Below are 19286 nucleotides of genomic sequence, written 5' to 3' on the forward strand. Positions count from 1 at the left end.
CACGAAATATAACTTAGTTTATCAATTTGTATTTTTTCTAATCTGTTTCTAGTCTGTTCTAATATTAAAAGTCGTTTAGCCTGAATCTACAAGTAAATTATCTAAATTTAACTTGAATGAGATCATTTCGTTGTTGGCCGTAGCCTGTCACAGCATCAACGGATTGTAGATTTATTAAAGACGAAAAGGATGTCAGGTTTCAGGACAAGTTGTAATTTGTTCGATAGGGCCTGATGACCGTGAGACAGATCTAATTTTCACAAAAAATTACTTAATGGAGACATATGTAATAGTTTTTAACGCAATTCTCGGGTAAGTTGGGTAGTTAGATAAGATAAAACCATTCTTATAATAAAAAATCACCTAGAAGTTGCAGAAAATATTTATTTTGGTAGAATGTAACCCTATGCCTAAAATACCCAAAAATGATTCCTTATTATATAATTGCTCCATATTGAATGCATCATGCAAAAAGCTTTCGCAAAATATTTTATTTTATTTTCTTGAACAAATCGGACTGTCTAAAAAAAAGACTCAAATTTCCAAAGAAATTGGAACACAGCCAGAGGAGCATCAAAGCTCGTGTTTTTATATTAACTTATATGTTTCTTGAAATAATAAAATAGGATTGTAAACTGTGAAAATTAAACAAGCGTGGGTGCAGGTAAGAATACATTTCAAACGTGAAGGTTGAGCGCAGGTCGCGGTTCGAGGCAGGCCCTATATGGAGAACTAAGTTGGCCATCACAAAATAAAAGTGAAAATGATATAGAAATGCACATATTTGGCATAACAAATCATTATAAGTTTGTGGTAAATGTGTTAAATCATCAAAATACGAATCAAATCAATTTATGTACCTTAATGGCTTGAAGCTCATTAAAAAAATTCAGGAATGATAAAGACTATATGATTTTTTTTTTTAAATAAAAGTGGCCTAAATACGGAATACATCTGAAGTACGGAATATATTTGCAAAGCCAAGATTGTGATTTTAGATGTTTAAAAAGCTTTTAACAGTAAAGTAATAAAGCAGAAGGTAAGCCAAAAAACTGCCAACAGAAGTAATTTCGTTATTCTGATACACAGCTATGCTTTGAGAGAAAACAAAGTGATTAGTGTTAGTTTGATATATTTTTTCAAATCGTCTGAGTTCTTCAAAAAATGATGATGAAATACTGTTTCTACGCAAAATATATGGAAATTTAAAATAATACGAAGAAATACCGAAAGCATTACCTTTTACCGTAACAAAAAGTATCAACTAATTGTAAGTTGAAGTAAGAAAAACGTAAACCAGTGCATTTTTAAATTAAATTGTACAAAAAAATCATTTTAGAAAAGTTCAAGATCAAATGAATCTTTATACTATTATTAGAAGTAATATTTCATTAAGAGCTTTTGATAAAATTGTACTTGAAACATTAGTCAACTGGATAAATGAATGGCGCCAGATAGAAGGCATAAATAGTTTTGAGTTGATGGTAATGTAAAATCACAACAGATGACAAACAGATCACAAAAAATTCAATGAGTAAAATATATTAATATATAAATTCCTGTTAAAAGTTTAAGGTCCATTCAATTATGGTCATCTACTGTAATAACATTCCACTTGTAATTCAAAGTAAACTGATTTGTAGTCAGAGAGAATTTACTACATAAAAAATATTTATAATTATTACGCTTGCTCATAAATATAAGCTCAAAATATATTATGACTACAAATCATTTTATTATTCACAAAAATAAAAGTGATGCTTTACGATAAAATATGCACGTCAAGAAATTTTCAGCGCAATCTAATAAAATATTTTGTGTATTTGGCACATTCAAATTTATAGAAGAACACGCATATTCGCATATACTGGGCGTGTCTCCAGGTTATGTAAGTTAATACATTTACTTACAAAATAGAAATTCCTATGTAGCCAAATAACGGTAGTGTAACAAAATCTTATGTGACATGTAATTTTGATCAAATTAGAATACTCATTAATATAAATCAGAAAATTACTCTTCCAAGTTTATTATTGTACAGCTCTTCAATATGTAGGCCATACTCAGAGCCAATTCAGATTCCAACATGTTGTCATTTTGATTATTTGAATTCTTTGAGTATATACACACAAATAGTAAAATAGAATATTAAATATAAAACTAACCTTGTAATTGCAATATTGTAGCCTGATATTCTGCAAGTTTTTCGTCCACGTAATCCTGCGATTGACTGGCAATGATGTCAGCCGTGGACGGCCCATCATCATCCTCGTCATCATAAATGACGTACCGAGTTGGTCTAGGTGGTGGCGGCTCTAATGGAACTCCAACGTACTGGGGTTGCGGTCCAGGGCTGTACATAAACTCCGGGCCCGGGCCGGGTCTGTACATGTACTCAGCTGGAGACTGATGACCAGGATGCGGAATCGGAGACCCATATTCCGGTATGGGTCTATGTGGCGGCGGCGGACCGGCGAACGTAACCGGCGACAACGGTCTGTAATACCCCGGCGGCGGCGTCACTGGAAGCGCGTAACCTGGTAAAGGCGGCGTACCAGGACGATACGGAACGAAACCACCGCGGACACCACGAGAGGCTGGATTACCGAAAAGTGGTGATTGTGGACGAAACGGAACTGGACTCACAACAGGTGGTGAATGTGCGGACGTCCATGGCGACGGAGGACGAAAAAACACAGGCGACGGTGGTGCTCCTCGCCAACCGCGCGGTGGAGGAGGCATACCACCGCCTGGCGGATACCCGTGCGGATTGTGTGGTGGTGGACCGGACATACCGGCAAAATTTTCGCGCTAGGTCAGCACTTTTAATTCTTCACTTGCGCATCTGTAAAAAATAATAAACAGATAGAACAAAGTAAAGGTAAATTTAAAAAAATGTTAGTTTAGAATTTTATATTCCTATTGCATGTACAATCAACAGTTGAAAACTAGAGCAAGAGTCACCTGTTTCAAATAATATACAACAGTCTATTTGAGCGTGACTTTGTACTAAAACCTGTAAAATGTACTCGTTAATCTGACATCATAAACTACATAAATGTCGCAATCAAATTAACACAAGCGGCTATTACTATTTGTAATAGTTGAAATGGAAACAAATTTTATCACTGCGGCAAGACGGTTTAAGATTAATCGTTAGCGATGCGTTTCGTGACAGATTGGTATTCATCATCAGCCGATTGTAACGATTCCTGTAAACATGCAGGCCGAACACGGCGTGTTTTCCAAACAGTTTACATCGAGACAAAGTCGTTTGACGGATGTTGCAGCCGTCTATTTTCAGCACGACCGTGCAGAGATCCTTCGGACGCACGTATCAATAATGTTCCATAAGAGTTTGTCTTCGCCGTACTGATATGTCGAATTATTATTAGATTTAAAATTGGATGAGCACTCATAATCCGTCTGATGAATGATGCGGACGGCCGTCTTCGGTAACCATTGACGCAAGGTTATTTTGGATGATTTGACATTATTAAGGGGAATTAGAAAAGTTCTTTTGAAAGTAGATAATAATAATGGTAATAATAATAGTGAAAATAATAATAATAATAAAAAGCAGCAATTCTAAATGCATATATAATATATTGAATTAAAAGTTATCATAAAAGACCACTATAAAATACTGACACATTTAAAGATACTTTTAATATTTTTTTATTTGCTCATCTTTACTCATCATCCTGTTTTTCTCAGACAGTGACTAAATCGCGAGACAAATTTAATATCTAATATTTTTTTTATTATAATTTAATTTTATTTAGGATGTGTTAAAATCCCATAAAATTGCATAACCGACAGAAAGTGAAAAGTTAAATAACTAATTCGTAACCTTGTTTGTATTGGCACGTGTTGCATAGTTTAATCACGTCTAAATCGGAAACTGAATCACACACTGCATTCTAATAATAAGTCTAAAATATACAATCGATAATCTAATTTAATTAAAACTAAAAGGTCTATGCAGTTCCTGACAATATTATGCAATAAAATTAATTAATGTTTTACTTATAGCTCAAGATACATATGGCAAGCGGTAACTTACATAAACAACGCATAAATAAGTTTGAGTTAAATGAAATGTGTAATTGGTGACTGATTACAAGTAATAAATTAGAATAGAGATTTTGAATAGTAGTAAAATATTTTTTACAAAAATTATATGTTTGAACTATTCAAGAAAATTCATAGACACAACTCATGTTATGCTTTCGGTCACCTTAGGTAATTTGTAACTTTTAAAAATGCTTAATATATGTTTATTGAATATATATTTCTTTACATGTTTTCTAAACAACTGTTTAAATTTTTACGATTTTAATAATTAATAATTATGATTTCTTGAATCCTTGCCAAATAGATTAGTAAATTTCCAATTAGAATAAGAAGTTAATATAACATTTTGTGTTTCAAGAGTGTAATTGTAGTTTGTGAAGTTTATGTAATGTTGCCTGAACAAAAATATCGTTTTACGACCAATCTAAAACAAAAGGCAATCAATACATTTTATAGCAAAAAAATCTATGACGTGGCGAACGGGACTCAGGTACGAACTACACAAAGACACATCAGCAAACAAACGTTTTTTAAAAATAAAATTAATTTAAATACTAATACATTAATTAAATACATTAATTATTCAATATATGATATCCTGTATAATTGTTCCATCAAAAATTAACTAAAACCTATAATAGCTTTGAAGATTCAAAATTAGTCAGTAAATAAATACACAGCGATAATGCGGTTTACCTGTAGAAGCATAAACTAACATTTACAAGAGCAAAAGTGTTTTATATAAACAGAAATTGCCACATAAACTTGATTTAGCTTCCGAAACATTTTCGTATCAAAGTAAGCAAAGTAAATATTTTTAAGTAACAAACACGCACCACCATCTGATATTTTCGTGCGTCCTTTACATCAGAAATGAGGGCAGAGTAGATGTCCGAACTGGTGTGGAAATCGCGGATTATAAATCAAGATAGATGTCATCTTACACTTTGAAATATACGCTACGAATTGTATCACAGTGAATTTTAAGCCGATGAACGCAAGTATATGTTATTTTTAAGACTACTCTAAATATTTATTTATAGCAAAAGTATCTATCAAGAATCATTATGACTGGCGAACCGAATTATGTAGGCGTGAGAATATATTTATTGACCTCTGCGAAATGGAAATCGATTATTTTAGATTCTAGAAAATCATTAGCTGGGTTAAATATTGCGAAACATCTTGCTAATGCGATTTCAAGAATAGATAATGTAATTCACATGCGTGGCGAGGTGTAAAATTAAGACATTAAATTGTCAACATGCTTGTGCCATTTTGCATAATATTTGCAGTTGTTTTACAATCTTGCAGAATAGATAAACTGTTAAGATTAGTTTACAAATTAATGCAGAAATAAATAAAAAAATACCATTAAAAAAAACAATAGCTATTTGTTATAATTAAACCGCGTTTCTATTTCATTAAACCAAGTTGGATCTGCTTATTAGGAGTACTAGAAGTCTGCACTCCCTGATGATTCAAGAAGATGATCATGAATGCATCTAATTAATTTTTAATGAATTTTGCATACTTCACTCTTGTTGTTATTACAAATCTCATGTTTAGACAGAGTACTCAGAAATTTTAGAAAATTTGAATTCTATATATATTTATACAAGAGTATTGTGGGAGTTGAATATATAATTAAGATTAATGCAACGGGACTGAGTATGATTTGTGAAAGTAAATCAGCCAATTTTGGAGCAAATTTAAAAATAAGCTTATGGTAGAAACAACTTACTCGAAAGATCTCGATATAGAAGAAATAATTTTCCAAGTTGTCTCTATTTGGTAAAATGCAATGAAAACAAAATCAATGCAATGTGTTTCTATAATTTAAGCAATGTAAACTTCAAAGTCGGTAGATCATTAACAGAGTTCGTCGTCTTATTATTATTCAAATATGATTAAATCAAACAATAGAACACTATCAACTACAAGTTGAAATAATATGGAACAGACAAACAATAGCATCACAAATTTTCCAGAAAATGCTGATGAAAGAAAATTTTAACGACACGCTCTGATGTACAATAGAAATCTAATTAGTTTTTTGAACATTATTAGTAAAATTATTTTTTATAAAATATGGTCATGATAGATGACAGATGAACAATAGAGAAATAAGAAACCACAAACAATATCCAGAAAATGCGGAAAACAAGACTTAAAATTTCTTATGAAAAAACAGATTTTAGCGTCAAGTCCTCATGTATAACAAATGTGATTTATAAGCATCATTGGTAATACAATATTTGACAAACTGTCGAAGATGTCTGAAAGATAAAGCATTGGAGGTACTTAAAAAGAAAATGTCTTAGACATCCTAAATTTGTGCAACTGCAGTAAATAATATTTGAATCAAATTGTACTAATCACTCATTATATATCATAAATCAATATCAAAATTTTGTATTCATAATATGAAAACATGCATTTAAGGATAACCAAACAAAAACTATCCATTCCATTTGATACCTCCTCGTCACTTGGTTACACTTTTTCAATTTTGCACTCAAACACATACACAATAATCGTACACGCACAATTCACCGTATAATGCTCATCTAAATATAATTCCCAAGTTTTGCGTGTTTTATACTTAAATATATTTTGGTACAAAATTTTCGTTACATAAAACAGCGACCACACATAAAGATCGTCGACCTAATTCGCGACTCTGCTCTTTCGCACACCTCTCCGATTGCTCATACTAATTTAAATGAAGGAGCTTAATTGTAATTGATTAGAAGAACATGATTGAATCGATAACAGAGCAGTGTTTTTAACAATGGGTAATAGATTTTAAAAATGCATTCAGTTGCGTAGTTAGCCACCTCACCTCAAACTAAAAATAATCGGCCTATTGGCAATTTTTGGCAAATATTTCCAATATTATCGTGTCCGATTCACACACGTCTTCCACATGAAAACACACTTAGTTTCCCAGCGAGGAGCCGGCGTTCAACTGAAATCCAGCACGGATGATTTTCGTTCAAGATTTTTCGTCTCAGGCAGCGACGGGATAATTTTAGATTTTGGCATTGCCACAGGATGAAATGTACCACCGATATAGGAACATTGCACGCAGATGAACGGAACACGGACTCATTAACGTCCACATAAATCAAATACAAACTTTTTTTCTCATTTCTAAAAGAAATTTCTAGTTGTCAAGTTCAAGAATGAGCTTCGACTAATATTTTTGAATGGTAGTATTTTTAGAACGCATGGGAGACAGTAGTAATGCTTTCTTCATGTTTTGTATTAATTAGTGCAAGGTAACATCAACTAAAACTTTAAATCAAATAATACTACAATAATTATTCTTACCTTCATCTCAATGCGCTCCTTTCATTGTTTTTACTGCATCTCCATGTTGATCGATAATTTTCACACCATATTTTCATCTGCAAAGTTGGAAATATATATTAATTAATGGAAATATGAATAATTTGAAACTAGGCGTAAAAGGCATTTTTCACTGAAAAGTTGCAGAAACTGTCCTTAAGAAAATTACAATTAAAATACCGCTTAAGCAAAACTAAACTTTGTTGTTGGCAAAAGCCAACTTAAAACAACTTTTCTTAGACTTAAAACAACTATTAAACTGAGACTTTAAGGAGTTTCATCAAAAAGATTTAAAAGTTCTGAAATCGGTGCAACCTAAAATCTCAAACTCAAATTGTGTCTCATACACACTTCCAATTTTGGTGTCAAATTTTGGTTCAGATAGACCTAAAACGTGGAGAAATCATAAAATTAGCAAATTTTCTGGTGGAAACATTCTTTTTCTGCAGGAAGTTAATCATTTAAAACCGTATTCAATATTTTTCTTAATAACTTTTTAATTGTATTAGAGAATAACTTTTGTAGCAAGCTGATTTTTGAGTCAAGAATATGGACAAGTAATTAGTTATTATAAATATTTAGAATATAATTGTTTAGTTACTTGTTATAAAATTTACAGTAAATCACAAATATTGAAATTAAAAAATATGCTATATTAATTATATAAATTAAACTGTTTTAAAAACGATCTTAAAAATTATTAATTTTTATAAGATTTTTGACCATACTTTGACTATAAACTTGACATAATTATATCCATAAACTGGTATAATAAATGAATATTAAAACCATTAATTATTATACATTTGTACAGTAGAACCCCGTTAAGATGATTATGCTCTATATTTTTTCCGCATAATACGCCACTTTATTTAAAAATATCTGTATCATGCATAATACAGATCGTCTTAAGGCACCTTTGCCTGAAAGCCTGAAAAATCGTCTTAACAGGGTTTTATTGAATTTACAATAAATATGCCTAATGAATGCAAGCATATTACAATAATGGCTATGAAGAAACCAAAGAGTAGGCGAGTCGAGTTCTTCGAGTTCGCAATACATTCTTAGAGCTCTTCATGTAAAATTCATTTTCTTGAATCGCAGAATAATATTTTTGTTTATGAATAAAACCAAATTTACCTAAATTAATAATGAAGTTTTTGACATTAATCGTCCAATTACCTTTTCTAAACTCGATCAACCACATAATCAGTTTGGCAAATGTATTCAAATCAAATTTATTATACAATGTCAGATTATAAAATTGTTTTATTACATTCAATTGTTTTATTATTTTTTATTATAGATGATTGAGCAGTTCAGTGAGTTCAGTACGCATGTGCCGTGTATGAACTTTGCGAATACATACAGTTGATTACAAAACAAAATATGCATATACAGGTACAACATAGATTCTTGAATATACCAACGGCGGCGGTGCGGTGCATAAGCGCGCCTCGAACAACATTTCTCTTTCGAGAAAACGAATCGTTTCGTATGGAACACCCATACACCAATCAAAACTATATATAATATAGTTAATCAGTGATGTAGCCGATAATAAAAGTCATAGTAATAATAGTAATAAGATTATTTATTATTGACTTAATTTATAAATAAATTTTCAGCAATCTTGCATTTGAACATTCCCACATATATCGAGATATACACTAAGTACATGAAATTATATAATTTTATTTTAGTTAGCCCATTATTACAACTTTTGATGACTTTTTCATAATTGAAACACATTTTGTAGGTCTACATTATTTTAGTATAATATTTTAGTGTATGCTCATAGAAGACCATGTATTCTATCATCATACCAAGTTTCATCAAAATCACGTAGCCGAATACCAGGGGAGTTGGTTCAGGATTTTTGGCAAAAACGTCGACAAAAAAATTGCATTTATCTGTTAATTAAAAAAACGAGTAAAACTAATTTATTGAGAGTTAATATTGAATTTCGCCAAAAACATGAAATTAGCAAATATGGATTTTCCGACCAAAACAAAAAATCCGATTCTCCATCGACCTTTGATGAAAATTTTAACGCGATTTTTTAAAATAAAATAGAAAATAAACTAGGCAAATAGAAAACTCCTAATATACAAGACAATTATTAAACCAATGTGGTCCTACGGCCTACAACTATGGGGTGCGGCCAGTAAATCAAACATAACTATTCGACAAAGGTTCCAAAATATAATTTTGAAAGAAATCGTGAACGTTCCAAAATACGTTCCCAATTGGTTGATGCATCAAGATCTCAGAATTCGAACTATAGAAGAAGAAATTAGTCTTTACTGCTCCAGATACAAAGCTCGTCTAAGCCGTCGTCCAAATGAATTCGCGTTAGATCTGCTCAAGCCTTTACCACCAAAGCATCTCAAAAAAAGAATCTGCAATGATTTACTACAAAGTATCACATAACATCTAAGAAGGTGCTATCGCTGGATAGCGATCCTTCTCACGCAGTCAAATAATATATCTCTAATAAAATTTAGCTGAATGTACTTTGTATAGTTTGCTATGATAAATAAATAAAAAAAATATTTTTTTTTAAATAATTTCCGAATCACAATATGTTGAATTTAATTGTGAAAGTTAAATATGGAGGATTGGAAATTTTAATCTCAAATAATAAATTAATCAAATGAGCATATATTTAATATAAACAAGTAATTACTATACGCGTTATTAAGTCTGGTAATCATTCATCATTTATTTCGCACCATAATACTAATTTTATAGTATTTATCCATGGAGTCAACGAATTGATATTCTTTGTATAATTAGTAATGTTTGTCTTTCTCAATTATATATCCAATGCGGAAGTTTTTACAAATTTACCATAATAATAATATAAATAATATTTTGTCTTTTTGTACAATTGACAGTGTATACAATCAATAAACCAATGTAAATTCCTAAAAAGTCCGCTGCGTCCTTGGGTCCATTATTCATTTTTCCTTATTTTATTTCTGCAAGAGATTCATCAAATCGATATTTACCTTTAATTAGTGATGTTACGAATAAAAATCAATTTTATATCCAGTCCGGTGATTTTTATAAATTTCGTGTATATATAATCAATGAACCAATGTAAATTGCTAAAAAGTATAAAATCCGCTGCGTCCCTGGGTCCATCATTTAGTCATTCCATTCTTCCTACTTCTTCGGCAACAGAAAACAAGTTGGGCACTTTCGAACGCGCAAAACACCAACAGTCTCTCGTAACAGCAGTGTCCGCGTGGACACTAAATTCCGCCGTCGAAGATCGCGAACAAAGATTTAAATCGACGATCGCGATTAATTTAAAATACGCGCGATAATTGAATCGCGGCGGTAAATTATTTTTTTTAGTAATTTTAGTCAGGTGCATAAACAACATGACAGTGATTAAGGAAGTCATGTTAGGTGTAATGCTGATTGCAGCATTGGTACCTTGCATGGGTAAGTAGTAGTAGTAATTAATCCATGAGGACTATATGGTGTAATACTAACGAAGATGATAGATTTAGTGCCCAAGCTGACACTGTTGAAATATAAGAGGCTTACAAACAATAAATTTATTGAAGTGTGCATATTATGTCTCTAATTTCATGGGGATCAATGTGGGCACTAAATCTATCATCATGACCCAGACTAGCAAAGGAAGAGTTCACCTCGTTGGTATTACACCATCATTATGCCTAGTTTTATCGAAATCCATAAAGTATATAAGGTTGCACGTACTCTAAAGAACTAAAAATTAAGTAATATCCTGGTTTACCTTATGATTAGATTTAATAACATATTTGTATGTAAGTAATCGTCTGTTCTGTGTGTAAACGTTGATCTCATTTGATACATTTATGAAATAAAAGTTTGTAAAAATCAATGATGTTTGTGTGTCTATTCTGGAATCGTGTGATGTTTGAATGATTCCGCTAACGAGGTTATTATTTCTATGTAAATTGTCGTCAAGAAATCAAAAGTGTTTTATTTGTGCCTAATATAGTAGATTGATGCCAGATAAAACAAGAATTAAAAACAAGCCAGAAAATTAGATTTTTACTCACTAATTAAGCATACATTTTGATTGCTAAAATGCTTTTGTTCTGCATATTTAATTATGTGATTTTCGTACATTTGGTAGTTGCCTTATTGTAATGACACTATAAATTATTTGCTACTTCCAAAACATACCATAATGTTAAACTTTGGTTTAAGTTTATAAATAATGATATTTATTACCTCTCTTCTGCTTTAGAATTCGCCACTGCCTAGACTTATTGCAATAGATGTTTAAATTTCCAAGAAAACGTACAATATATTCTAAGAATTACCGGTGCAGTAATAGGGAGAACATGTTTGTAATATCTGTTGCATAGTAAGTAAGCGGATTGAATTACAGTGATTTATTGTGACGTCATAAACTTGTTGAAGTTTGAAAATTTAAATTTTATCACGATTTTCCATATGAAATAGATCCATGAAAAATAAAATCGAAGTGCATGGTAAAATGGAAATGATTGATTCTGAAAATGGACTGATTTGTTTGGAAGCCATGCGCCACCACACACATTAAAACTGAGTTGTGTCAAAAATAAAATCTAATATATTTCAATAATTCAATAATTTATGGTAGATATTTATAAAGACAGTTTTAGATCAGCCAATAAAAATAGATTTATTGTTGGTCAAGAATATCTTTGATATGGATGTCAATTTCAATTATATGAACTACTATATGCATCTATTTTTGAAAATGACCACTCATGAACATTCTTACATACAAGTATATATAGTTACTTAATTACATTGTCCTAGAAATTGTAACTAGAAATGTCCACATATTTGTATTTTTTGGATGCAGTACTTTCATCCATAGTCCAGTGGTATTAATTTTGTGTTACTATCTATTACGATGTTACTGGAGTAATTTACACATAGCGGCATTTATTGGCTTCGTTATTTATTCGAAATGTCAATGTGAACAAGACGTCCTTGCTCGTATCAACTCGTATGCACTAAAAATGTCCCATAGACGACACGATTTAGAAAACCCGATTATGGCGAAATTTATAATGAAATCGAGTCTGAAATTTTAATATTGCATGAATATTCATAGAAACATTATGCTGATATAACGACACATTTGAAAATTACGCATTCACTAGAAATATATCATGATTTGATGTAACTGCCAAATTTATTTCTTTGGCATTCATTTTAATTGTTTTTTGGTTATTCATTGTCACACGTGGACGACGGTATTTAAAATTTACTATGTGCTCCAATGGCAAAACTAATCCTAATTTGATTTTAACTTGCACCAAGTAAATTAAAAATTTTACGAGCTTTTGATTAGAATAGTACTAAGAACAGAATATTCAGTTTTTAATACAATTTCGATAAGTGTTCTGAATTTTGAATTATACCACAATCCGAGTTTCAGAATTTTCTTTCAGACTACTTCAAAAATTATTCAAAGGGTAAAATTTAGATAAAAAATACAAGAAACAGCACATTTCAAATGAATATTTAGTTTGATCCTTAGAAAATTAATTTTTGAAATTGGAGTCAGTAAATTCGCTTTTTGAAAAGATGTTTATAGATCTTTTGTAAGCTTTTTCTTTAAATATAATTTAATATAAATTTTGAGCAAGAAAATCCAAAACTTGGAAGTAATTTTTAAAGACATTTGTAAGCTTTCAAGTGAAATTGTATTCAGGAAAATCATTTTTAAAATATGAGCATAAAAGTTCAAGAATCTGAAACATGTTTGATATCATTTTTAAGCATTTTAATTAAATATGATAAAACATTATTTTTTAAATTGAGTGCAAGTAAATCTGAAATTTGGAAAAATGTTATTCATAAGCTTTTATATCATTCATAGAGAGCAATAAAAGCCCTTCAACCCTGTATGGATATTATGATTTTCATCTGTAATACAAATTTGAAGTGTACCATTTTTCTTGACAATTTTTCACAAAATTTTGTGAAAATATTAAAACTAATCAAAACCTTGCAAAAATGCCATCATTGTTTCTACAATTTTCAACACAAAAGTTCATAAAACTTAATAAATTTTCTGAATCAATTTTTATCGAACTCACCGTCTTGATATTTAATGTAAAAGTTTAACTAGGTGTTTGTATGCATAACAAATTCCTGTAGAAAAAACTTTATAAAGTTAACAAGAAGTAAAACCAGCTGATGATTATAATAAGAAAGTGAAGATGAATGAATAAGCACTCGCGGCATTATAGAGAAAAGAAAGTGTGTGCGAGAGCATTACCGATGAATTATTCGAAAGATAATGATCGTCTCGATTTGCTTATTTGTTTAAAACATTGCTTTTTATAGTCGTTATGTTTGTTTTGCTATTTCAGGCAAAATGTATGAACAAAGTAGTTGCTGCGCAAATCCGATGAATGGATTATATTAAACTCTATATTTTATTAGACAAGAGGAAATTTTATATAAATAATCAATTTAGTGTATTCTGATATATAGGGATAAACATATGCATATGGACAAACACACATGCTAATAATAAGCAAAAAGATTTTAACAGGTATCCATCAAATTATTAAAAATACAAACAATCTATTTAAAATTGCATAGTAATTATCTGTTTCATTTATTGTTACTGTATTGAACAATACTGCAATTCTTTATTTGTTCTGAATGGCACCCACATATTTTGATATTTTACAATTTTTTATTGATATTGAGTATCAATCAAATAATATCAATGTATAAATAATTTTCTTTCATTAGATTATCAATTTAAAATATTTTCTGATTTTCAGATAGTGCGGAAAAAAATTTCACCTGCCCAGAACAAACCGGTAACGGAAATTTTGCAGATCCCGAAACATGTAGAAGGTTTTATCAGGTACGATATGAAATTATGAAGAATACAAACCGATTGGTGTATCCAAAAATAATGCATTTGCAGAAATAAATTTACCAGAAAAAATATCTATGAAAATGGGCTATAGCATTAAATTATAGCTATATCTTTGGATCAAGACTCTGGCGTATATTTTTAAAGCAATTTCTGTCTAATCAATTCTTGTTTAAAGTAATTATTGCTATTTTTGAAAATTTTATTAATATGTAACTACTTCTTTGATGGTTTTTCTAATATGTGCTATAGCATCATAGTTCTCTACCAAGTAGTTCTAGAAACAAATATTAAAATAATTAAAGTATAAAAATTTCAATATTCAAGTTTTTTATTTACATGAGGAATATATAGAGGTAACGACAAAAAAATAAATGGTTGCTAAGGAAGATGAAACGGCCTTGGGAGTTCCTTAACGAAATGATGCCTGAAGAATTCAATATTTTTCCACCGAATTTAGTCAATATGAGTTGTGAATAAACACATGAAGTTCAAGTACTATATATTAGAACCCCGTTAAGACGATTATGCTTGATACGATTTCCTGCATATTACACCGGTCTCTATTTCTCAAAATCTGTTTCCTGCTTAAGACGCGTTTTTGATTTGGTTGTAGAAGAACCATATATATACCTTGAACCTCCACTTGCATTCCATATGGTGCAACGCATTTGAAATTACAAATAAGTCGTGTGAATGTTAGAGCAACAAGTAGCGCCAAGTCATTCACATCGATGCACATTCTTACACATATATTTATTGTTTTCAATCACGACCAACTATGTCATGGGCGTAGATTATTTATTGTAAAAAACAACGAATAATAAACTAATTACCACCGAACGACAGTTGATAAACCAGTTCCATTAAGGATTATTCCCAACGATTAATTTACTTTGCATACATTTTTATTTTATTTACAATAAATTTTTATTACATAGCATTTAGTTCTAACATGTTATTTTGATTGCTCTTTCTATTACAAGATGTTTTACGATTATGATCAAAATCCCGAATTAAATTGGCTGACCTCTTGACACGATGTGTTTCACTTTCAATAACATGTATTCAATAAACTTTCTTCGGATTATGTAAATTGTAACATGCGACTTATGAATTATTGTAATTAAGTCAGTGCTGTAAAATTCCGATATCAGTTGATCAATAAAAAAGAAATTTCTCGTTTATTGTACGGAGAAGCGAAGTAGAATGCAGTCAAAATTTTTGAATTCAGTATTTTAAAAAGGTTTCGTGTACTATTTATCAGCTAAATCACTTCTGGGGCTTCACTGCGTTTATATCCAATTTCTCAATAGGTTTCTAATATTCTAGTTTCTCATATTTTTTGTATAATGCTAATAAATAATATAAACAAATATTTTAAACCATTTTCCATTTTTTTCAGTGTGTGGATGGTCATCCTTATGTGAACAGATGTCCTTCAGGACTGTATTTCGACGATATTAGCAAATTTTGTACATTTAAGGCAGAAGCAAGATGTGGACCATTGGCTTCTAGTAAGATTTTAACCCAACATACTTTAATTTCAAAGTTAACTTCCAAATTTATACTAAAATATTATTCTGTTGCTACATATTTTCTGGAAGATTGTAGATTTATTATTGATGATACGATTTTTTAAGCGTAGCTCCTGCGCCAGTGACTGAAACTCCGACTGATCTAGCTGTAAAATGTAATCCAGCAAATTGCTCACTGCCTTATTGCTTCTGCTCCAAGGATGGAACCAGCATTCCTGGAGGTTATGATCCACAAGAAGTAAGTAAACCCATTATTAATCACTACTTTAATGTAAAAACCGGCTTTTTATATAATTCCGTGATGTCCTTTTAGATTCCTCAAATTATCATGTTGACTTTCGACGGTGCAGTCAATTTGAACAACTTTTATCACTACCAAAAAGTTTTCAATGGAAAACGACAAAATCCTAATGGATGTGATATAAAAGGAACATTCTTCATAGCACACGAATACAGGTAACAAATTATTGCCACGCCAACATTTTTCAGAGAACACCATTTCAATTATTTGTTTCTTTAATATTTTAGCAATTACCATATGATTCAAACATTGGCCTCTGAATCCCACGAAATAGCAACAGAAACAGTTTCATTGCAACAAGGCCTTCAGGACAAAGGTTACGAGGAATGGGTTGGTGAAATGGTTGGAATGAGAGCTATTTTGAAACACTTTGCAAATGTTACATCTTCAGAAGTCGTGGGTATGAGAGCACCTTTCCTTAAACCCGGAAGAAATACTCAATACAAGGTTCGAGGAAAATAATAATAGCTTTTTTGCCAGTTTATAAACAGTGTGTTTTTTATATTTTAGGTTGTGGAAGACTTTGGATATATATACGATAGTTCAATCGGCGTACCACCATCTGCAGTACCTGTGTGGCCTTACACTTTAGATTATAAAATTTCACATGAATGCAAAAGTGGTACTTGTCCATCAAAGACTTTCCCTGGTCAGTAATTTAATTATTTTTTTTAATTCTGATATTAATAATAAATATTATATCATTTATCTTTACAGGTGTATGGGAAGTTCCTTTGAACGCCCATTTCATTGAAAGTTATGAGGGTGGTCATTGCCCATATTTGGATCAATGCGTTCTCCACAATAGTGATGCTGAAGAAGTGTTCGAATGGCTTCAGGAAGATTTTGCAAGACATTATGAACAGAACAAAGCACCTTACATGATGCCATTCCACACAAATTGGTTCCAGATCAAAGAACTTGAAGAAGGTCTTCACAAATTCCTCGATTGGGCACAAGGATTGTAAGTGAAATTATATCATAAACAAGAAAATTTGTTAATGGTTTTACAATTTATTTGAAATGATTATTTTTACAATTACAGAGACGATGTGTGGTTTGTAACAGTGACACAAGCTTTAACCTGGATAACTGATCCAAAACCTTTGAATCAACTCAATAACTACGAAGCATGGAAATGCAATACCCGAAAACCAACAATTCCATCAAAACCATGTAGTAATCCAAATAAATGTGCACTTCCATTCAAAACAGCAGATGCTAATTTTACAGATACAAGGTACATGCAAACATGTGAAGAATGCCCAAATATCTATCCATGGTTAGGCGATGCCGAAGGCACCGGTATTGCGGGTGTGGACAATTATGTTCCAGAAAATTTAAAATAATTTTAATATTTTATTTATATTTAATAGATTGTTTATGAATTCAACATGTATGAATGTTTGCCATAATTATTAACATTATGCCACTCTATTAAAAAATACATGTGCTAGAAATGTGTTGGAATGTTTATTATCATTGCGAATTGTAATGATAAAATCGTTACCAAACAGAAATAAATTTTTTAGAACAAGTATTGTTGTTTGAATAAAAATTTAGCAATTATGTTTATTCTCTAAATCAAGCCATTTATTTATTCATCATAAGTTTCTACATAATGAATTGTATAAATTAGTACAATATAATTATTTGTGTTATATTTACATTTTGGATTATGTATCTAATAAGTGCAGAACAATTTTCTTAACGAATAGGTGTCCAGGGTAGAAATAGATCACCATACTTTTTCCTCTCTGAAAAATGAACACATATACAATAGTAATAATATCTATTTTTCATAATTTACTATTATAACTCATGATAGTATGATATGAAAAATGAAATGAAAAATCTACTCACAATTTTCTTTTAACTTCAATGAATGTCACTAAACTTTCTTACACTGTTACTCTCATGCTTTACACAAAACTCAAAACAATTCGTTTACTAATATTTATAGTGCAAAACTACCATAAAATAAAATAAACAAAAAATAAAAAATGTTATATATCGTGCTTGGACTAATGGATGGGTATTAAATAAAGTATATAAAAAAAATTAGAGACAAAAAGACTTACTTTGTGCTGTAATTATGAGAATAATAATAAAATAAAGTCAAAAAGGCCACACAAGTTTCAGTAAAATGTTTAAAAAATAATATATGATATAATACACCAGCATGCATGGAAAGTAGCGAGATTAAAACAATCTCTTTGTAACAAATTCTACATTATACAAGCAATGAATTATGTTTATTCATACCTGGTTCTGGAAAATCTTCAGGATGTAAAGAAATATAATGTCGGTACATAGCATCTCTTTCTGCATAATAATCATTACGATATTTATCTGCGATATAACCAAATCCACCAAAACTAGCTGTCAGAAGGATGTGTTTCTGAATGCCTAAAAAATAAATAAATAATATATATATATATATATATATATATATATATTCTACAGATCTGTAGAAAATAAACACACACAAATAAAGATCCAAAATTATTTTATATCAGACTTTTATAACATCGACCTCTCTTATAACGCAATCTTTATTTTAAATAAGCTACTAATGAATGAACATTTAGATTTTTATTTTACATATTTACATATTATATCAAAAATAATGTATCAATTCCATTTACCTGACATCATTGGTTTTTTAGTCAGCATATTAGCCACACAAGTTCCAACAAAAGCCAAACCTGCGAACGATACAGGTATAGCCCATTTTGTAACTATTGAAGGTTCCCGGTTGAAATTGTTTGTTAACAATTTATGGCATAATGTTCTTCTATATCAGACATTTTAACAATTATTTCGATTTCACAGCTCCGATTTTAACTTATTCGCTTTGGTTATGTAAAGAAGTGACAGCACTTAGCAAAACTTATGTCGATAAAACAGATTCAAAGGAAAATCAGAATAATGGATGGCGCTAGCGATTTTTAATAAATAAGATTAGGAAATTAATAATTATTGCACTTTAAAATAACACTTATGAGAACTAATAAAATTTATAATATTTAATTATAACTCAATCTGTCAATAAGGACTGGGAGTGTACCAACATAGAAATAGAAAAAACAAAAACTTCAAGTTGTTCACA

At 30.5% G+C, this 19286-nt stretch overlaps 3 protein-coding genes across 3 annotated transcripts in view; 1 reads left to right on the forward strand and 2 right to left on the reverse strand.

Annotated features, from left to right (window-relative positions):
- Window positions 1–2793, reverse strand: part of LOC113366080 (vegetative cell wall protein gp1-like) — a 13661-nt gene extending 10868 nt beyond the window's left edge. Inside the window, exon 1 of the mRNA XM_026607634.1 lies at window positions 2166–2793. Within this exon, the coding sequence (XP_026463419.1) occupies window positions 2166–2793 (628 nt within the window). The remainder of the gene's footprint in view (window positions 1–2165) is intronic.
- Window positions 2794–10686: 7893 nt separating this feature from the next.
- LOC113366469 lies at window positions 10687–17523 on the forward strand. The gene is made up of 9 exons (XM_026608071.1): window positions 10687–10887; window positions 14238–14323; window positions 15741–15852; window positions 15984–16111; window positions 16187–16329; window positions 16402–16621; window positions 16685–16823; window positions 16892–17138; window positions 17220–17523. The coding sequence occupies exons 1-9, from the start codon at window positions 10824–10826 to the stop codon at window positions 17521–17523; spliced, it is 1443 nt and encodes a 480-aa protein (XP_026463856.1). The 5' UTR covers window positions 10687–10823.
- A 227-nt stretch (window positions 17524–17750) lies between these two features.
- LOC113368131 (NADH dehydrogenase [ubiquinone] 1 subunit C2-like) lies at window positions 17751–18949 on the reverse strand. The gene is made up of 3 exons (XM_026609692.1): window positions 18823–18949; window positions 18440–18583; window positions 17751–17931 (listed from the first exon to the last, which is right to left on the reverse strand). Exons 1-3 carry the CDS (start codon window positions 18848–18850, stop codon window positions 17882–17884), a joined length of 222 nt encoding a protein of 73 aa, XP_026465477.1. The 5' UTR covers window positions 18851–18949; the 3' UTR covers window positions 17751–17881.
- Window positions 18950–19286: the final 337 nt, after the last annotated feature.

This window comes from Ctenocephalides felis, unplaced genomic scaffold (assembly GCF_003426905.1).
Source record: "Ctenocephalides felis isolate EL2017-DRISC unplaced genomic scaffold, ASM342690v1 CF-g0.4_SCAFFOLD_01170, whole genome shotgun sequence".
NCBI classification, from domain to species: Eukaryota; Metazoa; Arthropoda; class Insecta; order Siphonaptera; family Pulicidae; genus Ctenocephalides; species Ctenocephalides felis.

Coding starts and splice junctions, on each gene's coding strand:
- LOC113366469 (XM_026608071.1), top strand. CDS start 10,824: ATGACAGTGATTAAGGAAGTCATGTTAGGTGTAATGCTGATTGCAGCA. Junction 15,853..15,983: donor ATGTGGACCATTGGCTTCTA/GTAAGATTTTAA, acceptor TTTTAAGCGTAG/CTCCTGCGCCAGTGACTGAA. Junction 16,330..16,401: donor TTCATAGCACACGAATACAG/GTAACAAATTAT, acceptor TTAATATTTTAG/CAATTACCATATGATTCAAA.
- LOC113368131 (XM_026609692.1), bottom strand. CDS start 18,850: ATGCTGACTAAAAAACCAATGATGTCAG. Junction 18,584..18,822: donor TAAAAAACCAATGATGTCAG/GTAAATGGAATT, acceptor TTTATTTTTTAG/GCATTCAGAAACACATCCTT. Junction 17,932..18,439: donor TGAAGATTTTCCAGAACCAG/GTATGAATAAAC, acceptor TTCATTTTTCAG/AGAGGAAAAAGTATGGTGAT.